Source organism: Schistocerca americana, chromosome 2 (genome assembly GCF_021461395.2).
Source record: "Schistocerca americana isolate TAMUIC-IGC-003095 chromosome 2, iqSchAmer2.1, whole genome shotgun sequence".
Taxonomy (NCBI): domain Eukaryota; kingdom Metazoa; phylum Arthropoda; class Insecta; order Orthoptera; family Acrididae; genus Schistocerca; species Schistocerca americana.
The window spans coordinates 557,207,069-557,229,848 of NC_060120.1; the positions used below are offsets into that span (position 1 = coordinate 557,207,069).

The following is a 22,780-nucleotide window of genomic DNA, read 5'->3' on the forward strand; positions in this document are numbered from 1 at the left end:
AGCCATGGGTACCAGGATGGCCCCTTCCTATGCCAACCTATTCATGGGTCGCTTAGGGGAAGCCTTCTTGGTTACCCAGGCCTGCCAACCCAAAGTTTGGTACAGATTTATTGATGACATCTTCATGATCTGGACTCACAGTGAAGAACAACTCCAGAATTTCCTCTCCAACCTCAACTCCTTTGGTTCCATCAGATTCACCTGGTCCTACTCCAAATCCCATGCCACTTTCCTTGATGTTGACCTCCACCTGTCCAATGGCCAGCTTCACACGTCCGTCCACATCAAACCCACCAACAAGCAGCAGTACCTCCATTACGACAGCTGCCACCAATTCCACATCAAACGGTCCCTTCCCTACAGCCTAGGTCTTCGTGGCAAACGAATCTGCTCCAGTCCAGAATCCCTGAAGCATTACACCAACAACCTGACAACAGCTTTCGCATCCCGCAACTACCCTCCCAACCTGGTACAGAAGCAAATAACCAGAGCCACTTCCTCATCCTCTCAAACCCAGAACCTCCCACAGAAGAACCACAAAAGTGCCCCACTTGTGACAGGATACTTTCCGGGACTGGATCAGATTCTGAATGTGGCTCTCCAGCAGGGATACGACTTCCTCAAATCCTGCCCTGAAATGAGATACATCCTTCATGAAATCCTCCCCACTCCACCAAGAGTGTCTTTCCGCCGTCCACCTAATCTTTGTAACCTGATCCCTATGAAATCCCCAAACCACCTTCCCTACCCTCTGGCTCCTACCCTTGTAACCGCCCCCGTTGTAAAACCTGTCCCATGCACCCTCCCACCACCACCTACTCCAGTCCTGTAACCCGGAAGGTGTACACGATCAAAGACAGAGCCACGTGTGAAAGCACCCACGTGATCTACCAACTGACCTGCCTACACTGTGACGCATTCTATGTGGGAATGACCAGCAACAAACTGTCCATTCGCATGAATGGACACAGGCAGACAGTGTTTGTTGGTAATGAGGATCACCCTGTGGCTAAACATGCCTTGGTGCACGGCCAGCACATCTTGGCACAGTGTTACACCGTCCGGGTTATCTGGATACTTCCCACTAACACCAGCCTATCCGAACTCCGGAGATGGGAACTTGCTCTTCAATATATCCTCTCTTCCCGTTATCCACCAGGCCTCACTCCGCTAATTTCAAGTTGCCGCCACTCATACCTCACCTATCATTCAACAACATCTTTGCCTCTGCACTTCTGCCTCGACTGACATCTCTGCCCAAACTCTTTGTCTTTAAATATGTCTGCTTGTGTCTGTATATGTGTGGATGGATATGTGTGTGTGTGTGTGTGTGTGTGTGTGTGTGTGTGTGTGTGTGTGTGTGTGTGTGCGCGAGTGTATACCCGTCCTTTTTCCCCCCTAAGGTAAGTCTTTCCGCTCCCGGGATTGGAATGACTCCTTACCCTCTCCCTTAAAACCCACATCCTTTCGTCTTTTCCCTCTCCTTCCCTCTTTCCTGATGAGGCAACAGTTTGTTGCGAAAGCTTGAATTTTGTGTGTATGTTTGTGTTTGTTTGTGTGTCTGTCGACCTGCCAGCACTTTCATTTGGTAAGTCACATCAGCTTTGTTTTTAGATATATATTTTCTACGTGGAATGTTTCCCTCTATTATATATATATATATATATATATATATATATATATATATATATATATATATATATTTTTGAATTACAATAAACTAATAATAAAAAATGTTGCATGGCGCGAGATTCGATCCGGCAACCTTCGGATTACGAACCCGAGCGCGTACCACTGCGCCACGACGCTGTAGAAAATTACTAATCGTAGAGAGTATTTCACGGCAACAGTTTCTTTTAACTGTCGATTTTCTCGACAACGGCTAAGAAGTGCATCTTGGTGCTTTGCCACATTACACCTTTGGCCATGAGCTTTTATTATGCGCAGTATGAATCGAATCTGAATTTCACAATTGGCGGCCTCCCCTTGTTAGTCTTGGTCGGGCACACAGTTTTAATCTGCCAGAAAGTTTCATAAAATAGATTGGTGAAAATAAGCAACAACAACCCTCTCATTAACTTTCATTGTGTTTTGTTTTGATATCCCTTACAAAAATGGTGAATTTTATATGTTGAATGTTATTGAAATATTATGTATTTTTCTGTAATTTTAAAAATAGAAAAGTTAAAAATAATTCTAATCCAAACTTTAGTTAGATACTAAACCTTGTTAAAGGTATTGGTTTCTGTGTGTTCTTATTCATCGGTAATGGTCTCTCAAAAGTTTGGAACTGCTTAGCTAATCCCAAACATTTCTCAAATGTATTAACAAATACACAATGCAACATACATTACATTGAGAAATGTAGCGTGTTACAGTAATTTAGTATTGTTGTTGTTTTGAGTTAATATGTATTAAATAAACATAACTGTCAGAAAAATTTCACAGTATGCAGTATGTGGAGACTTGTGACAACTTCATTTGACTCCCCAATGTTACGCAGTGCGTGTCAAAAATCTGTAACTTACAGAATGGGTCAGTAACATGCAAAATTTGTTTTATTTAAATGTGTTAATGACTAGGTTCTACATTTGTAGTTAGTGGAACATAAATTATAACAGATAAAAATACAGGACAAGTGCAATCCATCCATCAGAGCTTCGGTATACTGAAAGGACGACAGTGGTTTACAAGACTTTAATATTTGCGGATACAAATAAGACTTGGGAATGAAGACAGCATTTCTTTTACTCACTCAGACCTCCCGTTACGGCTTGGTATGTAGGTGGTCAGGAGTGTAAGAAATGAGTAGTGTTAGACAGAGCTAGGCATTTGACTAAAGATACTCTGTCCACTATTTTGACTACCTACACTGGGAAAGTGATGTACGCATACGTATTCAAATGCAGAGAGATGTAAACAGGCAGAATATGGTGCTGAGGTCAGCAACACCTATATAAGACCCCAAGTGTTTGGCACAGTTGTTAAATCGGTTATTGCTGCTACAGTGACATGTTATGAAGATTTAAGTGAGTTTGAACGTAGTGTTGTAATCGGCACACGAGCGGTGGGACACAGCATCTCCAAGGTAGCAATGAAGTGGGGATTTTTCCCATACAACCATTTCATGAATGTACTGTGAATATCAAGAAAACATCAAATCTGACATCGCTGCCGGCCGGGAAAAGGTCCTGCGAGAATGAGACCAATAGTTCAATGTGACAGAAGTGCAACGCTTCTGCAAATTGCTGTAGATTTCAATGCTGGACCACTATTTCACATGTTAATCGAGTGCATGCCACGTCATGTTACGATACTTCTGCGTGCTTGCTTGGCCCTACACAATATTAGGCAGGTCTACTGGTTTCTTTGGCTTTTCAGTGTACATCCATCTAAACTTTGTTTACAATGGAATCTTAGTATTATTGACGGCTATTACCATCACTACATTACTATTAGTACAGATATGTTTCCTGCTTCTTGGAATGTTGTTAGAGTATCCATTGGTTTGATATAAATACATTGTTATGTAATATTAAAGATATTATAAGAATGTGATTGGTTTTATGGAGCATATCAGGTGTAAGTTAATGTGTAAGCATCCTTTTCTAGAAATCCCATAATTCTTTCATTGTTTGTGCAAAGAATCCATTCACTGCTTGGATACAAGTGAGAAGTATAATGTTACAGAGATAATATACTTCCATTTCAGATTCACCAGAGGTGATATACGAATTAGCAGTTACTGAGCAAGAGAAAGCAGAGGCAGAAAGGTTGATGTTGCCTTCAAATTTTTATGCATATCGAAGAAAACCAGGCTGTCCAGGATGTCCAGGCTGTAAAGATGATGAAGCTTCAGAGGTATGTGAATAATTTAATCAAAATATGACACAAGCAAGGCTTACACTTCTTGCAAATATCATACTGACTCTTTGATGTTAGTAAAATTCAGTAGTTTCTCATAAAATATCTGCTTAGTTGATAAATGATCGGAAAGTAGTGGTAGACTAATAACTAGAAACCAAACATTAATGCTGCCTTTTGTGTGTGAAGCAAATGTTTAAATCTCTGAACATTATGTATTTTTATCGTGTCAGATAAATAAAATTATCTATACTTGGTATACAAGGCTACATTTGACTACCAAAAACTGTGTGCATTTTTGAACTTCACGTTTCAATAGACAGCATTATAAAAGTAGGAAATTGTTGTGTTGCTCTATTTCATTTATCTCCTGTCTAAAGTTTCTCAAGGTTCCTTGTTACTTATCTGTTAGTCTAATATTACTCATTGTAAATGACAAGTAGGCAAATGGCACGACGACTAACGTCATTTTGAAACGATTAATGTTAATTAGTTTTCTTGTATTTGCTATTTCTGACATCTGTTTTCTTTTACAGTCAGATGGAGAAAGAGGGGCAGAATCATCAAATGTGGACACGTCTGCGCATAAACCTAATTGTTCAGGTGACTTTTCATTGGCTGCCCTTGGACAGAAAACAGCTGGTACAGTTGACGATAATACAGAGGATAAGAATAAGCAAATTACTTCTAATGCCACACCGATCAAACCCAAGATGGGCAGTGGTATTTTGCAGCCTCCGACATTTTCTTTCAATCCTACTTTCGGTCAGTCTACTACAACAACCAATCCATCATGGTTCTCCCGGAACACAGCAGCAGTTTTCACAAGTCCTGCAATGGCTGCAGGTGATGCAAAAAATATAACAATTGATCAGACAGGTTCATTGGATGCCGAGAACAAATTTGGGGTGGCGTCACTTGTTGCAACAAACACTGTTGCAGAGAAAGCTGCTATATCCACACCAGAGTTTGGAAAAACTCCAGGACGTTCATCTGAAAGTGAAAAACAGATCAGTAATTTAGCTACTGGAACTTCACTGTTTGGTTCACAGGGGCAAAAGGTAGAAAGTTGTTCCAATGCCCCACTCTTTACTCTTTTTCCTCCATCTAGTCAGACAAAATCTGTGCAGGACCAGCCCCTTATGTTCAATTTTGGCCCAACAAGTAAATTTGGTTGTGAGCCCAAAGTTTCAAAGACACCAGGATTTGGATTTACTGCACCCTTTCAAACTGAAAGTATATTGAGATCATCAGCCACTGAAAGCACAGATTTGAAAACCATGATGGAACCTTCACACAGTATTCTTCAACCAGATGAAAAACACAGAACAGTAGGAAAGCAATTGGAGGAGAATTTGAAGCCTGAAGGTCTATTCTCTTCAGTGCAGTCGACCATCACGTTTGCAGACCTTGCTTCAAAAATAAAGCCACAGGAACAGCAACCAGGTAATAAATATTCTTATTTGAGTTGCATGTATTAATTCGGGGAGGTGGTGGTGGTTGGTGGTGTTTTCGTCTTCAGTCTGAAGACTAATTTGCTGAAACTCTCCACTTTTGCATATCCTGTGCAACCTTCATCTCTTTATAATAACCACAACCTATATCCATTTGATCCTGCTTATTACATTCATTCCTAGGTCTTACTTAACAATTTTTATCCCTCCTACTTCCTTCTGTTACCAGACTGATTATTCTCTGATGTCTTGGTATGTGTCCTACCAATTGATCCTTTCTTTACCTCCAGAAAATACACCTAACATTTAAATTTAAATACAGTGTTGGGAAGTTTCTGTTTGCCAAAAACACATTGCTTGCTATTGCCAGACTGCATTTTATATCCTTTCTACTTCAGCCATTGACAGTTACCTTTGCTAACCCTAATAGCAAAACTCGCCTACCACATTTTGTGTCTCCCTTCCTGATCTAATACCCTCAGCAGTGCCTTACTTAGATGACATTCAATAATGCTTGTTTTACTTTTATTGTTGTTCATCTTACAATATCGTTTTGAAGACTCTATCCATTCCATTCGACTGCTCTTCCAAATCCCCTCCCATTTCTGACAGAATTACATTGTCAACAGTAAACCTCTAAGTTTTTACTTCTGCTGCATGAACTTAAATGCCCTTTCCAATTCTTTCCTTGGTTTCCTCTTCTGTTAACTCAATGTGCAGATTGAATAACATGGGGGTAGGTTACTAGACTCGTGGAACTGCAGTATGGTTTTTGTACAAATTATAAATTACCTTCTGCTCCCTGGATTTTGTCACTGCTAACTTCAGACTTACAGATTGTAGTCTAGTCAACATTCTTGAAAGCTTCTCAATTTACAAATGCTATAAACGTAGGTTTGCCGTTCTTCAACTTACCTACTCAGTCAACACGTAGAATCGTTATTCCCCCACGTATTCCTAAAAATCGTTATTCCCCCACGTATTCCTAAATTTCTCTTGAACCCAACTGATCTCCCCTGAGGTCAGCTTGTAAAAGTTTTTCCATTCTTCTGTAAATACTTTATAGAAATATTTTGCAATTGTTGTTTATTAAACTAATAGTTAGGTAATATCCACACCTATCACTACCTGCTTTCTTTGGAATTGGAATTATTAAAGTGTTCTTGAATTCTGAGAGTGTTTCATCCGTGTCATACTTCTTGAATATGAGGTGTAATAGTTTTGTTGTGGCGGCTGGCACTCCTAAGAATATCAGTTGTTCTTAGGGAATGTCCATCTTTGGGGCACTTGTTTTGACTTATGTCTTTTAGTGGTCTGTTAAATTCTTGTAGCAGTATCATATCTCCTCTCCTCTCCTCATTTATGTCCTCTTGTATTTCTATAATATTGCCTTAAAGTGTGTTTCCCTGCATAGCTCTCAGGTATACTTCTTTTGTCTGCCAGCGTTCCCTTCTTTGCTCAATATTCGATTCGCATCTGAGAGCTTGATATTCATACAGCTGCTTCTATTTTCTCCAAAGGTCTCTCTAATTTTCCTGTAGGCAGCAGCCATCTTTCCCCTAATCGTGCATGTTATTTCTGCAGCCCTATTTTCGCCCTCTAGCCATTCCTGTATGGCTGTTTTGCATTTTCTGTCAAGTCTTGCTTCTAGATGTATGCCTCTTTGTCTGCTTAGTTTGTTGCATTTATTATTATCTTCTCTTGTCAAAATTCAATATCTCATGTTATCTCACGATATCTATCAGGTCTTGTCTTTTTACTTATTTGATCGTCTGCTGTCTTCACAATTTCATATCTCAAAGCTATCCATTTATCTTCCGTTCTATTCATTTCTTCTTTTTCAGTTAATTGTTGCCTAATGTTAGTCCTGAAACTCTCAGCAGCCTCTAGTTCTTTCAACTTATCCAGGTCGCATCTCCTTCATTTCCTACCTTTTTGCAAATGCTTCAGATCTGATCTGTAGTTTATAAGCAATAAATTATGTTTAGGCCACTTCTGCCACTAGAAATGTCTTAAAGTTTGAAATCTGATTTTGAAATATGTTGTACCATTATATAATCAATCTGAAACCTTCTAGTGTCCCCAGGTCTGTTCCACATATACAGCCTTCTTTCATGCTTCTTAAAACATATGTTAGTGATGATTAAATAATGCCCTTTGTAAAACTCTACTAGGTAGCTTCCTCTTTCACTCCTTTGCCCAAGTCCGTGTTCTCCTACTATTTTTCACTATGCTGTTCATAGTAAGTTACACATTCCTAACTTTTTATTCATTATTAGAAAAAGTCCATTTTGATATCTCAAAAAATAAAATCCCAGTTTCTTGTGAGGGATAAATAAATAAATTTGTGATATTTATAACCACATATTATCCACAATTACAGTTTATATTTATTGTAGTAGAGGATGAAGTGTGTGTGTGTGTGTGTGTGTGTGTGTGTGTGTGTGTGTGTGTGTCTACACCTAGCTGAAATGTGTGTAGAATATGACTGCCAACAGCTGCACAGTGTCCCATATAAGGCTGTGTTGTGGTCATAAGCTGCCTCGTGGCTTGAAGATGTTGTCAGGCTGAAGCAGCATATACAAGGTGTTTCAGGGAAACATTAAATGTTTTAGGAGGGGTTAGTATAGATATATTCAGTTAAAACATTCCTTATAATGTGTGTCCAGCTTTTATTAGTTACAGAGATACATCTCGTACAATGTAGCCCAAATATTCGCTGAAGGTGTTTAAGCAAAGGCAAGTAAGCTAAGTTTAGTATCATACATTTCACCTTGGACTTCAGCACACTTCAAAATTCTTTCAACAACACCACGTCTAGCTGTTCTAAGTTTGTCTTGACATTCTCTTAGGAAAACTTTTCTATTCATAATCCAGAACACCAGTACATGTAGTGTGTTTACTTTCTCATTGTTGACTTCACCTTTCAACAACCTCTGACAGGCAGAAACCAGGGCATGTTCCGCTGGTTCTATACCATGATACTGTGTAGCGAAGTAAAGTCTTATTGGGAGCTAAGGCATTCTGTTATTAACACTTTAGAGACCCAGCTCAAACATACGTCATACCATAACTTTGTGAAAAAGACTGCACCTGGTTATAGTTAGTGTCGTGATTTTCTCGACATGCAAGCCAACTATCACTCAAAAACTGGACTCTGGTAGTACGAGAACCAGTCAAGGGGCAACCTGCCCCTTGACTGGTGGTGTTTCCTGTTGTCAATTTCTAGAATTATTTCGAAAGAAACATTAGCAGACATAACAGCTGCTATTGTGAATGGCTGAAACAATAAGGTCATATTGACATAACTTAATGCTTGTACTCGTTAGATTTTGCAGTTTGCTGTAATTCTGCTACAAATATGTCTAATTTGTTGAGTGGGGCAAGAAATTTTCGAAGCCCAAGAGCAAGAAATTGCTCAGTACTCACCTCACTCTTGGGAGGCTAGCTAGATTTCTTGTCAATTTTTTTTAAAGTTTTTTATCTGTCAAAGAACTTACTAATTATGAAAAATAAACCTTGAAGCATGGCCCTTTTTTAGTGTATATTAATCTAGATGGTACATCAATTACACATGTTCCAGTAATGCTTTAAATAAAGAGATAAGTGGCCAGTTTCCTAGACCCAATATACTTCCTTTTGGCCAGTCTCCAAAATGGTAATTTTGCTCATCATATTATTTCAGCACACTCATCAACCTCTTACGATTAAACTTCTTTCCTCAAAGTGCTGCAGTTACTGCTGGAAGTTAAAATTCCAACATCGAACTCTTGAAATAAATGCAATGCTTCTCATTTACATCATTTCTATATTGTACTCTTGTTCACAATAACTATGTTTCAAAGTTAGTACATTATTCAGAGCATCACAGAAACATTGATGAGGACAAAGTCCAAAAATTAAGCTGTATCTCCAAGGCAGAAACCTAAGATATGGAATAACATTCTCGGCCAGCAGGTACCGCAAATGGGGTACAATGTTTATCATCCTGGCTTGCAAGTACGCTGTGTCCATTCATCTCATGATACATTTGCATAAACAAAACATACATCCATACAATAGAATGTCCAGTATGTTATAAATATATATATATATTTTTAATGGTGATCATCATTCATCAGTTTGAAGAATGCTCGTGCAACACATCACTTCACCAAAGTGATACGTTAAACTTCAGTCTGAAGGCATTGTTGGCCAGGAAGTGACCATTTCTGCTAAGCCATCTTCCAGAGAATGTTAGATCCAGATTATGTCACCTGACGACTAGAATGTACAAGGGCTCCATCATGCTGCTAAAACATAACCCTGCCTTTAGCCTAAGGAACTCAAGTAATTCTGGAAGTTCGTTTTCATATCAGTCGTCTACACAGCATATTTACAGACACACATTCTTGAAAATGTCTCGATAAATGCGTATTGGGTTTTGTGGGCCCACCAATGTGAGTTAAGTGTGTTACTGGTATTGTCAGAAGTGAAAGTGGTTTCATCAGCAAACAATATTAATAGGAGTACTCAGTGATTTGCAATTGGCCAACAACAAAATCCCAATGGTATACCTTGATCTCCTCCTTGAAGATGATGAATCCGTTTCAAATGATGATGACGGGGATCATGCATGTAAACCATGTTCTTGTTTGTGGATCATGGTTACATTTAGAAATTCTGCTTGTGTTTGTTTTAGGGACTACATTCTGTCAACTGAACAATGTCTTCTTCTTCTTCTTCTTCTTCTTCTTCTTCTTCTTCTTCTTCATCCACACTCCATTGATTTGCAGAAGAAATATGACTGCTGGGCACTTCAACAGTGTCATACAGTTTAGCAAGAATGTGAGTAAACATTCCTGTTTCTGGTAGTGGGCATTAGGAAATTGTCTACCGTGTTTTCTAAAAGTAGCAGCTGAGTTTCCATTACAAAACCCATACACAAACAACATATCAGCATTTTCTGTGTTCAAAAGTAAGAGACATGCTGAAATGATATTGTAGAATGGGCTAACAATCAATGGCACTTGGAAAAATTCAGTTTCATAAATGTGGCAAAACTTCACAACTTTAACTTCAAAACAAAAATGACAGTTGATAAATAAACCCATAGCAGATGGAGTACTGACATGCAAAATGAAAACTTCTCTGCAACCATTTGCATCTGTGTGACTAATAAAAATTGGACACACATTATATGGAATTTAATATTTTATTTTTATTTATTTATTGAAGTTAAATAGAATCAATGTGTATGGCTGTAGCAGGACAGTCCACAGTGACATAACATTTACAGATCATCTCAAATAGCTGAGACGACCCCCTCCCTCCGTCGCCCCCTCCCTCCGTCGCCCCCTCCCTCCGTCGCCCCCTCCCTCCGTCGCCCCCTCCCTCCGTCGCCCCCTCCCTCCGTCGCCCCCTCCCTCCGTCGCCCCCTCCCTCCGTCGCCCCCTCCCTCCGTCGCCCCCTCCCTCCGTCGCCCCCTCCCTCCGTCGCCCCCTCCCTCCGTCGCCCCCTCCCTCCGTCGCCCCCTCCCTCCGTCGCCCCCTCCCTCCGTCGCCCCCTCCCTCCGTCGCCCCCTCCCTCCGTCGCCCCCTCCCTCCGTCGCCCCCTCCCTCCGTCGCCCCCTCCCTCCGTCGCCCCCTCCCTCCGTCGCCCCCTCCCTCCGTCGCCCCCTCCCTCCGTCGCCCCCTCCCTCCGTCGCCCCCCTCCCTCCGTCGCCCCCCTCCCTCCGTCGCCCCCCTCCCTCCGTCGCCCCCCTCCCTCCGTCGCCCCCCTCCCTCCGTCGCCCCCCTCCCTCCGTCGCCCCCCTCCCTCCGTCGCCCCCCTCCCTCCGTCGCCCCCCTCCCTCCGTCGCCCCCCTCCCTCCGTCGCCCCCCTCCCTCCGTCGCCCCCCTCCCTCCGTCGGCCCCCTCCCTCCGTGGCCCCCTCCCTCCGTCGGCCCCCTCCCTCCGTGGCCCCCTCCCTCCGTCGGCCCCCTCCCTCCGTGGCCCCCTCCCTCCGTCGCCCCCTCCCTCCGTCGCCCCCTCCCTCCGTCGCCCCCTCCCTCCGTCGCCCCCTCTGAAAATGTGTACCCACATTTCCCAGAAACCACTGATCAAAAAAAGGAAGCAATTAAATAAATTTTTTGCATTCCTCTCAGAATGAGCCTCAAAGTCATAAACTTCTGCAGGCAGTCCTACATGAGGCATCAATAATGATCACCAGTTGGGTGCCTTCCAGTTTTAAACTGAAACAGGGGCCCTAATGTTTGGTTTTGTTAAGTATAAAATAATTTATATTACTTTTCCTTTCTTCAGAAGGAGACACGTGTGTGTGTGTGTGTGTGTGTGTGTGAGGGGGGGGGGGGGGGGATAGTGGTCATGCATGTGTAAGGTGTGCTGACTTTTGTGGATGTGTTTCCTTTCAGAGGAAGGCTTTGGCTGGAAGCTCACTATGTAAGAATCTTTCTTGTACCTGTCTGCAACTCAACATGCCGTCTCTGTCATGAGTAGCAATCTGTCCTTCTCATAATATTGTTGCTATTCTGACCTGGAATTTCCATTGTTTAGTTATATCTTACTTTATTAATCTTCAAAACACTGGGAGTTAAGTTTAAACTCTTGATAGTGAAAATGACAGCTTCACGACATTTTAAAATTGTTTTATTCAATAGTGTGTGGTTTTTTAATTTGATTAGTTATTATGTAGGGAGTATTTTGTTCTAAATCAGTAGTTTTGTAGAATACCTATCACTCGTGGGGTTGCTTTTACAACTCAGTCATTACCTGTGCATGTTAAGTAATAAATATCTATCCATCTTCTAGGTACTGAGTCAACTTTCAGATGGGAGGGTGCTGGTTCTACTGTTTTTGGTGGCTTGAAGAAACAGACACCTCAGAGGTTGGAAGCTTCATATCAACAGAAATCGGTCTCACCTGATTCCGCTGCGGAGGAAGAAGCGAGTGATGAGGAAACAGCAGCAGCTAGTAGTAGTGTCCATGATCCTCACTTTGAACCAGTTATCCCCCTGCCTGATGCTATAATAGTACATACAGGCGAAGAAGAAGAAGTTGTCAGTGAGTATTGTAAACTAAGAAAAATTGTGGTTATGTATTGGTGAGAGTGTTTTTGGCATCTAGATTGGTAAGTTCTTGAAATTAAAATTGCCACCAGCATGTCATGATGGTGCGGGATGTTGTTGTTGTGGTCTTCAGTCCAGAAACTGGTTTGATGTAGCTCTCCATGCTACTCTATCCTGTGCAAACATCATCTCCCAGTGCCTACTGCAACCTACATCCTTCTGAAACTGTTTAGTGTATTCATCTCTTGGTCTCCCTCTACGATTTTTACCCTCCACGCTGCCCTCCCATACTAAATTGGTGACCCCTTGATGCCTCAGAATATGCCCTACCAACCGATTCCTTCGTCTAGTCAAGTTGTGCCACAGATTTCTCTTCTCCCCAATTCTATTCAGAATCTCCTCATTAGTTATGTGATCTCCCCATCTATCTTCAGCATTCTTCTGTAGCACCACATTTCAAAAGCTTCTATTCTCTTCTTGACTAAACTATTTATCGTCCATGTTTCACTTCCATACATGGCTACACTCCATTAAAATATTTTCAGAAAAGACTTCCAGACACTTCAATCTATACTCGATGTTAACAAATTTCTCTTCTTCAGAAACTCTTTCTTTGCCATTGCCAGTCTACATTTTATATCCTCTCTACTTTGACCATCATCAGTTATTTTGCTCCCCATATAGCAAAACTCTTTTACTACTTTAAGTGTCTCATTTCCTAATCTAATTCCCTCAGCATCATCTGATTTAATTCGACTACATTTCATTATCCTCATTTTGCTTTTGTTGATGTTCATCTTATATCCTCCTTTCAAGACACTGTCCATTCCATTCAACTGCTCTTCCAGGTCCTTTGCTGTCTCTGACAGAATTACAGTGTCATCGGTGAACCTCAAAGTTTTTATTTCTTCTCCATGGATTTGAATACCCACCCCAAATTTTTCTTTTGTTTCCTTTGCTCAATATACAGATTGAATGACATCGGGGATAGGCTACAACCCTGTCTCACTCCCTTCCCAACCACTGCTTCCCTTTCATGTCCCTCGACTCTTATAACTGCCATCTGGTTTCTGTACAAATTGAGAATAGCCTTTCGCTCCCTGTATTTTACCCCTGCCACCTTCAGAATTTGAAAGAGTATTCCAGTCAACATTGTCAAAAGCTTTCTCTGTGTACAATTGCTAGAAACGTAGGGGATATTATGACAGATTTAAATAGAAACAACTACACTTTGTTTTAATAATTGAAATTAAGAGGAAATACACACCTAAGAGCAGTGTTTAGCCTAGATAGAAACAGCTGTTCAGAACTGTGGAGTGTAGCGAGTGCATATGATTAATAATTACCTATGTAGTTAAGCAAATAAAAGTTAACAAACTCTACTTATCTCTGGCACTAAATAAGGTATTTCTCTCTCTTTTCATAAATGTTCAGATACATCCTCAGAAAAATGAAGATGCATTCAGTTTTTAGGTTCACCAGAAAGAAACGGAAAAACGTTGTAAAGTATCACCAAGCTCACACTGGCATAATAAAAACAAGAAGATATCTCTCATTTTACAGACAAAAAATAGTGACATTAAGGTAGACAGAATGTTGGTTTCTATGCAACATCTGAAATTCATGTGGGAAATTGAGTCTACTTAGAAAAAGGCAGGAAATTATGAAAGCCTAGATTTAAATGTCAACTGTTCATTGCCTGAAACACGTGTTGAATATTTTTTAAAAAACTATATCAGAGATTCTGCTTTGGAGAAAAATAGGTTGTGAAGTCATTGTATCGGGGAAGACAAAGTGGTGCATTGAGTATTTTAGTGTTCAGCGCTCATTACAACACTAAGGCACTGCGTAACTGTTAGTCTGTTACCACACTAGCATTCTTGCGCTGCTAGGGCTGTTTTCCATTTCTACATTCACAAAATTTACAAGGAACACAACTTGAGAAACATGAAAAAGAAGTTTTACTGTTTGTTTGTAAGGCCAGAACTGATTTTGATAGTCCGGAAAAGTATCAGTTGCCACACCATCAATTGTTCTGCAGTCTACATTAATTGTTCCTCTAAATGAGCTGTTTAGATTTTGTGAGCACAATGAAGTAAAGTTAACAGTATCCTCAAAATATTTTTATTAAAATGAGAGTATGATTTTTTTTTTTTGACATCAGTAAATGTTAAGAGGAGAAGGGAAAGATTGTCCAAGAAACGAAGTTAAAAAATCTTAACGCACACCAATTACTATGTACGTGAAACTGTGTTGTTACACCCACCTAAGTCATGCTCATTGTGGAAAATGTTCAGAGCAATAACTAGTTAAATGTTATTTCGCTAATGTTTTGGGGACTTTATAGCTAGAATACTTGCTAATGAGTAAAGACACATTCTTAATACTCAACATAAAAATGACAAAAACAAGTTCACCAGGTTTAATTAGTGAAGCCCTTACCACTGAAAGTGGGTAAGCATAGCAATTTTCAAATTAGTCTGATATACATCTACATCTACATACATACTCCGCAATCCACCATAAGGTGCATGGCGGAGGGTACCTCGTACCACAACTAGCACCTTTTCTCCCTGTTCCACTCCCAAACAGAACGAGGAAAAAATGACTGCCTATATGCCTCTGTACGAGCCCTAATCTCTCTTATCTTTGTGGTCTTTCCGTGAAATATAAGTTGATGGCAGTAAAATTGTACTGCAGTCAGCCTCAAATGGTGGTTCTGTAAATTTCCTCAGTAGCGATTCACAAAAAGAACGCCTCCTTTCCTCCAGAGACTCCCACCCGAGTTCCTGAAGCATTTCCGTAACACTTGCGTGATGATCAAACCTACCAGTAACAAATCTAGCAGCCCGCCTCTGAATTGCTTCTGTGTCCTCCCTCAATCCGACCTGATAGGGATCCCAAACGCTCGAGCAGTACTCAAGAATAGGTCATATTAGTGTTTTATAAGCGATCTCCTTTACAGATGAACCACATCTTCCCAAAATTCTACTAATGAACTGAAGACGACTATCTGCCTTCTCCACAACTGCCATTACATGCTTGTCCCAGTTCATATCGCTCTGCAATGTTACGCCCAGATATTTAATCAACATGACTGTGTCAAGCTCTACACTACTAATGGAGTATTCAAACATTACGGGATTCTTTTTCCTATTCATCTGCATTAATTTATATTTATCTATATTTAGAGTTAGCTGCCATTCTTTACACCAATCACAAATCCTGTCCAAATCATCTTGTGTCCTCCTACAGTCACTCAACGATGACACCTTCCCGTACACCACAACATCATCAGCAAACAGCCACACATTGCTATCCACCCTATTCAAAAGATCATTTATGTAGATAGAAAACAACAGCAGACCTACCACACTTCCCTGGTGCACTTCAGATGATACCCTCACCTCCAAAGAACACTCACCATCGAGGACAACGTACTGGGTTCTATTACTTAAGAAGTCTCCGAGCCACTCACATATTTGGGAACCAATCCCATATGCTCATACCTTAGTTAGGAGTCTGCAGTGGGGCAGTGAGTCAAACGCTTTCCGGAAGTCAGGGAATATGGCATCCGTCTGATACCCTTCATCCATGGTTCGCAAGATATCATGTGAACAGGATATAGCATTGTTGCCAAGCAGTTGGATTTTATTGAGTGCTTAAACATATAAGCACTCATATTGGGCTAACACACTCTTTCTCTTAAAGAAAAAAAAATGATGCTTACCAATCCATTAAAGGAAGTTAAAACATACTGATTAATCCAGTTAATTTCTTTTCAGTCACTACACACAAAATTACTTCATCCTCATTAACAAACATTTTGCATAGCATTTAGCAGTCTGACAACCCAACCAAATTAATTTTCCAGAACAGCAAACAAATTTTTGAAGCTGAAGTTTGGAAGCCAGAAGCAGAACTGCTAATTAGTTAACAAAAACAGGATTTCAAGCCCTGTAAGAATATAAAGGGCTCAGGTGGCAAGCCATTGCTAAGCAAAGAAGGGAAAGTTGAAAGGAATATGTATAGGATTTGTATAAGAGGAACATACTTAAAGAAAATATTATACAAAGCGAAATGGGGAAAGATTATGTGGGAGATACTCTGAGAAGAGTTTGACTAACCTCTGAAAGAACTAAGCTGACCAAAGTTCCCTGGAGTAGATGACATTCCTCTGAAGTGTTAATGTCCTTGGGAGAGCCAGTCGTGATGAAACTTTCCCACCTGTTGTGTGAGTTATGTGAAAAGTTGAAATACTCGGACTTCAGAAAGAAAGACTTAATGCCAACTCCAAAGAAGGTAGTTACAGACACTGTCCATCCCGTTCAACTGATCTTCCAAGTCCTCCACTGTCTCTGACAGATTTACAATGTCATCGGCAAACCTTAAAGATTTTATTGCTTCTCCACGGATTTTAATACCTACTCCGAATTTTTCTTTAGTTTCCTTTACTGCTTGCTCAATATACAGATTGAATAGCTTCGGAGGAGAGGCTACAACCCTCTCTCACTCCCTTCCAAACCATTGCTTCCCTTTCATGCTCCTCGACTCTTATAACTGCCATCTGCTTTCTGTACAAATTGTAAATAGCCTTTCGCTCCCTGTATTTTATCCCTGCCACCTTTAGAATTTGAAAGAGAGTATTCCAGTCAACATTGTCAGAAGCTTTCTCTAAGTCTACAAATGCTAAAAACGTAGGTTTGCCTTTTCTTAATCTTTCTTCTAAGATAAGTCCTAAGGTCAGTATTGCCTCACGTGTTCAAATATTTCTACGGAACCCAAACTGATCTTCCCCGAGGTCGGCTTCTACCAGCTTTTCCATTCATCTGTAAAGAATTTGTGTTAGTATTTTGCAGGTGTGACTTATTAATCTGATAGTTCGGTAATTTTCACATCTGTCAACACCTGCTTTCTTGGCGATTGGAATTATTATATTCTTCTTAAAGTCTGAGGGTATTTCACCTGTCTCGTACATCTTACTCACCAGATGGTAGAGTTTTGTCAGGACTGGCTCTCCCAAGGCTATCAGTAGTTCTAATGGAATGTTGTCTACTCTCGGGGCTTTGTGTCAACTCAGGTCTTTCAGTGCTCTGTCAAACTCTTCACGCAGTATCATATCTCCCATTTCATCTCCATCTACATTCTTTTTCATTTCCATAATATTGTCCTCAAACACATTGCCCTCCATATACTCCTTCCACCTTTCTGCTTTCTCTTCTTTGCTTAGAACTGGGTTTCCATCTGAGCTCTTGATATTGGTACAAGTGGTTCTCTTTTCTCCAAAGGTCTCTTTAATTTTCCTGTAGGCAGTATCTATCTTACCCCTAGTGAGATAAGCCTCTACGTCCTTACATTTGTCCTCTAGCCATGCCTGCTTAGCCATTTTGCACTTCCTGTCGATCTCATTTTTGAGACGTTTGTATTCCTTTTTGCCTGCTTCATTTACTGCATTTTTATATTCGTATTAGAGTGGCCTTATTCATCATATAGTTGTTTAGTAGTTGCTGCAGCGTTGTGAAAATGCCCGTCAGATCAACATGTCAAGGACTGAAAGAGCAGTGTCGTGCATCAAGAGTGACCTTTATTTTTAAAATTTCAAGAGTTATTCGGCAGACTTAATTGTAGAAAAGTAAATTAGACGTGCAAAGAATTGCCACCCTTGATCCTCAGTTCAGAAATATACCTCCAGAAAATCAAGGTGATTTTCAGCACTAGCAGTCAGTTGCCTGTGAACATGATGAATCACATTGTTTGTTGTCACTTGAATCTAAGCATTTAAAGGTTTGTTTAGTGTTAATTCAGAAAAGAAATGTCTCACGCAATGTGTAAATAGTGCAAACTCTTTTTGTTTTATATGTGGAGAGACAAATTTGTAAAAATGGAAGCTGAATTCCTTTGTAAAAGAGTGGTACAAACTTTATTGCTATCTTCACAGGAGAATGGACAAAAATGGGGAAACCTTAAAAACACAACATGTTACCAAGCCTAATACAATGTAGGAAAATTGTTCGCATTTAAAATAGGTCCCAGTCACCTGGCAATACAGGTCCTGTGTGAGTTTTTAAGGAAATCTTACACCATTCTTCCTGCAAAATAATGGCACTTCAGTAATGATGAAGGTAGATACCGATGACGCACCCTTCTCTTCAAAATAGACCACAAACGCTCAATAACATTGAGATTAGGGTGCAAAAGGAAATAAGACAATTCACCCTTGTGCTCACAAAACTAGTCCGGGATGATGCAAGCTGTGTGAACAGGTACTTACTTCTATTGAAACACAATATAACTGTTTGGAACATTGTACCATGAAATGGACCTGATCAGCCAAAATGATCACAGGTCATTGCCAAACACCCCCATTTTTCACCTTTGGGATGTAAACTTGACCAGAAGTGGGAAACAGTGTGCAGGAAGATGATATCCAACCAAATGACTTCCTTTCATTGCTCCAATGTCCGGGTTTTATGGCTTCAGCACCATGTTTTCTTGCTATGGGCAGATGTTGTTTTGGTGCTGACAGGATTCACAAGTTCGATGTTCAGGCCTGCAGTGACTTTTGCAGCTGTCATCTTTTCATTTTTCATCACAACTTTCTTTAGCAGCCATCTTTCAGCACTTATTTTTGTTCACATGGTACATAGTAGACGATGTTTCCTGCTTTAGTAGTGTGTGGTATAAATATTCGAATGGTGCCACTTGATGTGCCAAACAGTTTGGCTACCTTGGTTACGGAAGCACCCACCATACGAGCATCAACAATTTGCCCACATTCAAATTCACTTAGCTCCAACATAATGCATCCACAACTATGCAAAACACTGTTGTGGCCACAACTGACACTTGCAATGTATTAAGTACGTTGCACAAGCAATTGCTTGTGGTTAAATTCAACGGCACAATCTGCAGGCTTGGCTAGCATCTGCCTGTATATTCAAACATGCATTCCTCATGGTATTTTCATATTTTTTCCAACCCCTATGCATGCACCTTAAGCCACAATATAATGCACCATAGAGGGACCTTCTACAACAGCTAGTCACATGTTTCGTAATCCACTTGTAAATGGAACAAAGTAGGAGCTACCATATTGCACTTGTAAATGGAACAATATAGGAACTACCATATATGCTTCCATATGAGCCCTGCTTTCTCTTATAGTTTGTTTACTGTCATGTGCTGAGATGTATGTTGCTGGCAGTAGAATTGTTCTCCAGTGTGTCACACAAGTGCTGGTTATCTAAACTTTATAAATTGTTTTTTGCAAATAGATGATCTTCCCTCCATGGATTCCCATTTGCGTTCAGAGAACATTTCTGTGGTACTCGCATGTGGATCAAACCTGCTGGTAACAAATCTAGCAGCCCACCTCTTAATTACATAGATGCCTTCATTTAAACTGACATGATACGGATCCCAAACACTCGAGCAGGACTCGGGAATGGATTGCACACATGTTGTGTACACAGTCTCCTATACAGATGAGCTACACTTCCCTAAAATTTTCCCAGTAAACTGAAATTGACTGTTTGCTTTCCGTAGAACCAGTCTTGCATTCTTGTTCCATTTCTTATCGCTTTACAACATTATACCTATGTATTTAATCATAATGACTGTGTCAAACAGCTTACCATTAATATTGTAGTCTACTCTTCTGCATTAACTTACATTATTCCATATTTAGAGCAAGCTGTTGTTCATCACTCGAAATAGAAATTACTTTAGTCATCCTATATCGTCCTACATTCTCTCAGTGGGGAAGCTTTCCTGTGCACTACAGCGTCGTCATCAGACGATATCAGGTGGCTGCTCACCCGATCCCTCATACCATTTATGTACATAGAGAGCAAGATCAATCCTATTGCACTTCCATGGAGCACTTCTGGTGATAACTTTCTCAATGACCACTTGCCATCTAGGACATTGTTTTGTGTTTAATACATAAAAAAATCTTTGAGCTACTCACATACATAAGAACCTATTCTGAATATTCTGACCTTCGTTATGTCTGCAGTGAGCATTGTTTCAGACACATTCCAGTCATCCAGAAATAAGAAGAATCTGCTAGTTACCCTTCATCAATGATTTGCAGTATATCGTGTGAGTGAAGGGGAATCTGTGCATGAGTGATGTTTACTAAATGTGTGCTGATTTGTGGACAGATGTTCTTAATGTCTGAAGGTAATTTATTGTATTTAAAATTAAAATATGCTCAAGAATTCTGCAGCAAAGTGATGTTAAGGGTATTGGTCTGTTCTTTTGTGGGCCTGTTCTTTTTAAGGTGTAAGTTTGGCAACTGGGACAAGAATTCCCCCCACCCCCCCCCCCACCCCCACCCCTCCACACACACACACACACACACACACACACACACACACACACACACAATCTCACCACCACCACCACATATGTGTGCTCTTAAATATGCACTACACACCTGGTTGAAAGGATAATGGTATATATCCTTAGCTGTTTTGACAGTGTGGAAGGAATCAGCAGACCACAATGTGGCACAACACTTATGCGTACAAAAATCAATATAATCACCTTGACAAGGAAAGCTGTGCAGTAACTTAATTTACTGTCTGCTATAAGGGCTGTGTGGTGTAGTGAAGAATTGCCAATACCAGTGCCTCCTGAGAACATGACAGGGAGTGAAGACAAATTAAGTGACAAACACAAGATAGCAAAGGAGATATGCATGCCAACCCAGCATTTCAAGCTCACTGTGAGTCAAATTAGTCACATGGTTTTCTTTTTTCCTCTCTCAAGGTGATCTCAGTGATCATGTTCACGATTTCAGATTGTAGAAGCAACAGGCTGCACTTCTAGCTTTACGATTAAAAGAACAGAATCTTGTTCTTGGGAATTCAAAACTGAATGTTTATCATGAACACTATGCTGCTTTCGCTGAACGTTTCTCAAATAAAGATAACATAGTTTTAGGGCTCTGTAGCAGTGTCAGTAAAAATGGAACCTTTATAGGTTTGGTCCTTCTCTTAAGACCCCTTCTTCTCAAGAACAAGTAAAGTTACAAAGTTGAAATTAAAAGCAATTACTGAGGTTGATGATCCTTTGGTGATGTAAAAAACTTAAGGTTTTAAGTCATCGCAGTCAAAAGATAAAGCCATTCATGATACGTATTTTGATACTCATAGACTCACTCATCAGAACCTGTTGATGAACTATCTATATACGTGATTAAGTTTGTACAAAACTTGAGTCCCACCTGCACTTGTTTATTGTTGTTGTTGTTGTTGTTATATAAATGATATTGAATCTGTTTGGAGAATCTTAGCCTTGATTTCCACGAAAAAAGAAAAAAAAATAAAGTTCCTTGTTTGTTCAGATTGCTCATGCACTTAATTTAAGAGACACATGAGAACTTCAAACTACTACTCACATTTAACCAGTATGGAGATACAAATGGTATATACATGGATATCAAAAGGTAATTGCAATTCTTCTCAGCATGTTCCTGGGGTACAAAGTGTTGCAGCTTTTTATGTGAATGGACATTAGAAAAAGGGGGAAGGACACTGTTAAGAGAAAAAAATGGCATTTTTGGAATGAACTTCTGCTTGGTCAGATGTATGTGGAGAACATTCCTTTTGTTGATTCAAAGCAATGGACAAAACTTTACATAGATCATGTACTTGCAAGCAAGGTTTCTAAGAATCATTAAAGCGAAAAGAAAGAAAAGCATATTTGTGTGATCGCGAATTAGGGGATCAATTTCTGATGGACATTTCCCTGATTTGTTGGGTTATGTTTGAAAAATGACTTGGCTATTTTCACAAATGTCTGCAAGAAATTTTTGGCAACTATAAGTCAGAGAACTATTGCAATATTGCACATAAGTGGCTGACATCATATTACCTTATTGGAGGTAACATGACAGTTAAACTACATTTCTGAATGATCATTTTGATCTCTTCCCGAATTACCTTGTCACTGTTATTGATGCTGTTGCATGTTTCCACCAGGACATTTCTCAAATGGAAATAAGTTATCGTGACCAGTGGAGTAGTGCAATGTTGCTGAATACTGCTGGTCTTTATGAAGTGGCTTTTCTGAGGCAAAATATCTCAGGATATTGGTACAGAAATATTTTTAGTATGAAAGTCCTGTTGCAACAGTTAGTCATTCTTCTAGATACATATACTGCTAGGGATACATTTATAAAAACCATTATTACATGAAGACTGAAGCCAGTACAGAAATTCTGAAATTATGTCTGGATTCAGGGGCAAATTACCTTCCAGAAACATACTATTCTTGTAACTGGAAATATTTTTTTATTTTATTTTTCTTTCTTTTTTCCTGATCAGTGTTATACATACTTCAGTCTCTCCCCCTTTTGGACCTCCATTTGTGGTGCACATGGTACCTAAATAACATCTAAAGACATGGG

General features: G+C 40.1%; 1 protein-coding gene across 1 annotated transcript in view; it reads left to right on the forward strand.

Annotated features, from left to right (window-relative positions):
• LOC124595721 (E3 SUMO-protein ligase RanBP2) overlaps window positions 1-22,780 on the forward strand; it is a 294,537-nt gene that overhangs the window by 249,680 nt on the left and 22,077 nt on the right. Inside the window, exons 26-28 of the mRNA XM_047134587.1 lie at window positions 3,713-3,861; window positions 4,401-5,310; window positions 12,107-12,358. Of these exons, the coding sequence (XP_046990543.1) occupies window positions 3,713-3,861; window positions 4,401-5,310; window positions 12,107-12,358 (1,311 nt within the window). The remainder of the gene's footprint in view (window positions 1-3,712; window positions 3,862-4,400; window positions 5,311-12,106; window positions 12,359-22,780) is intronic.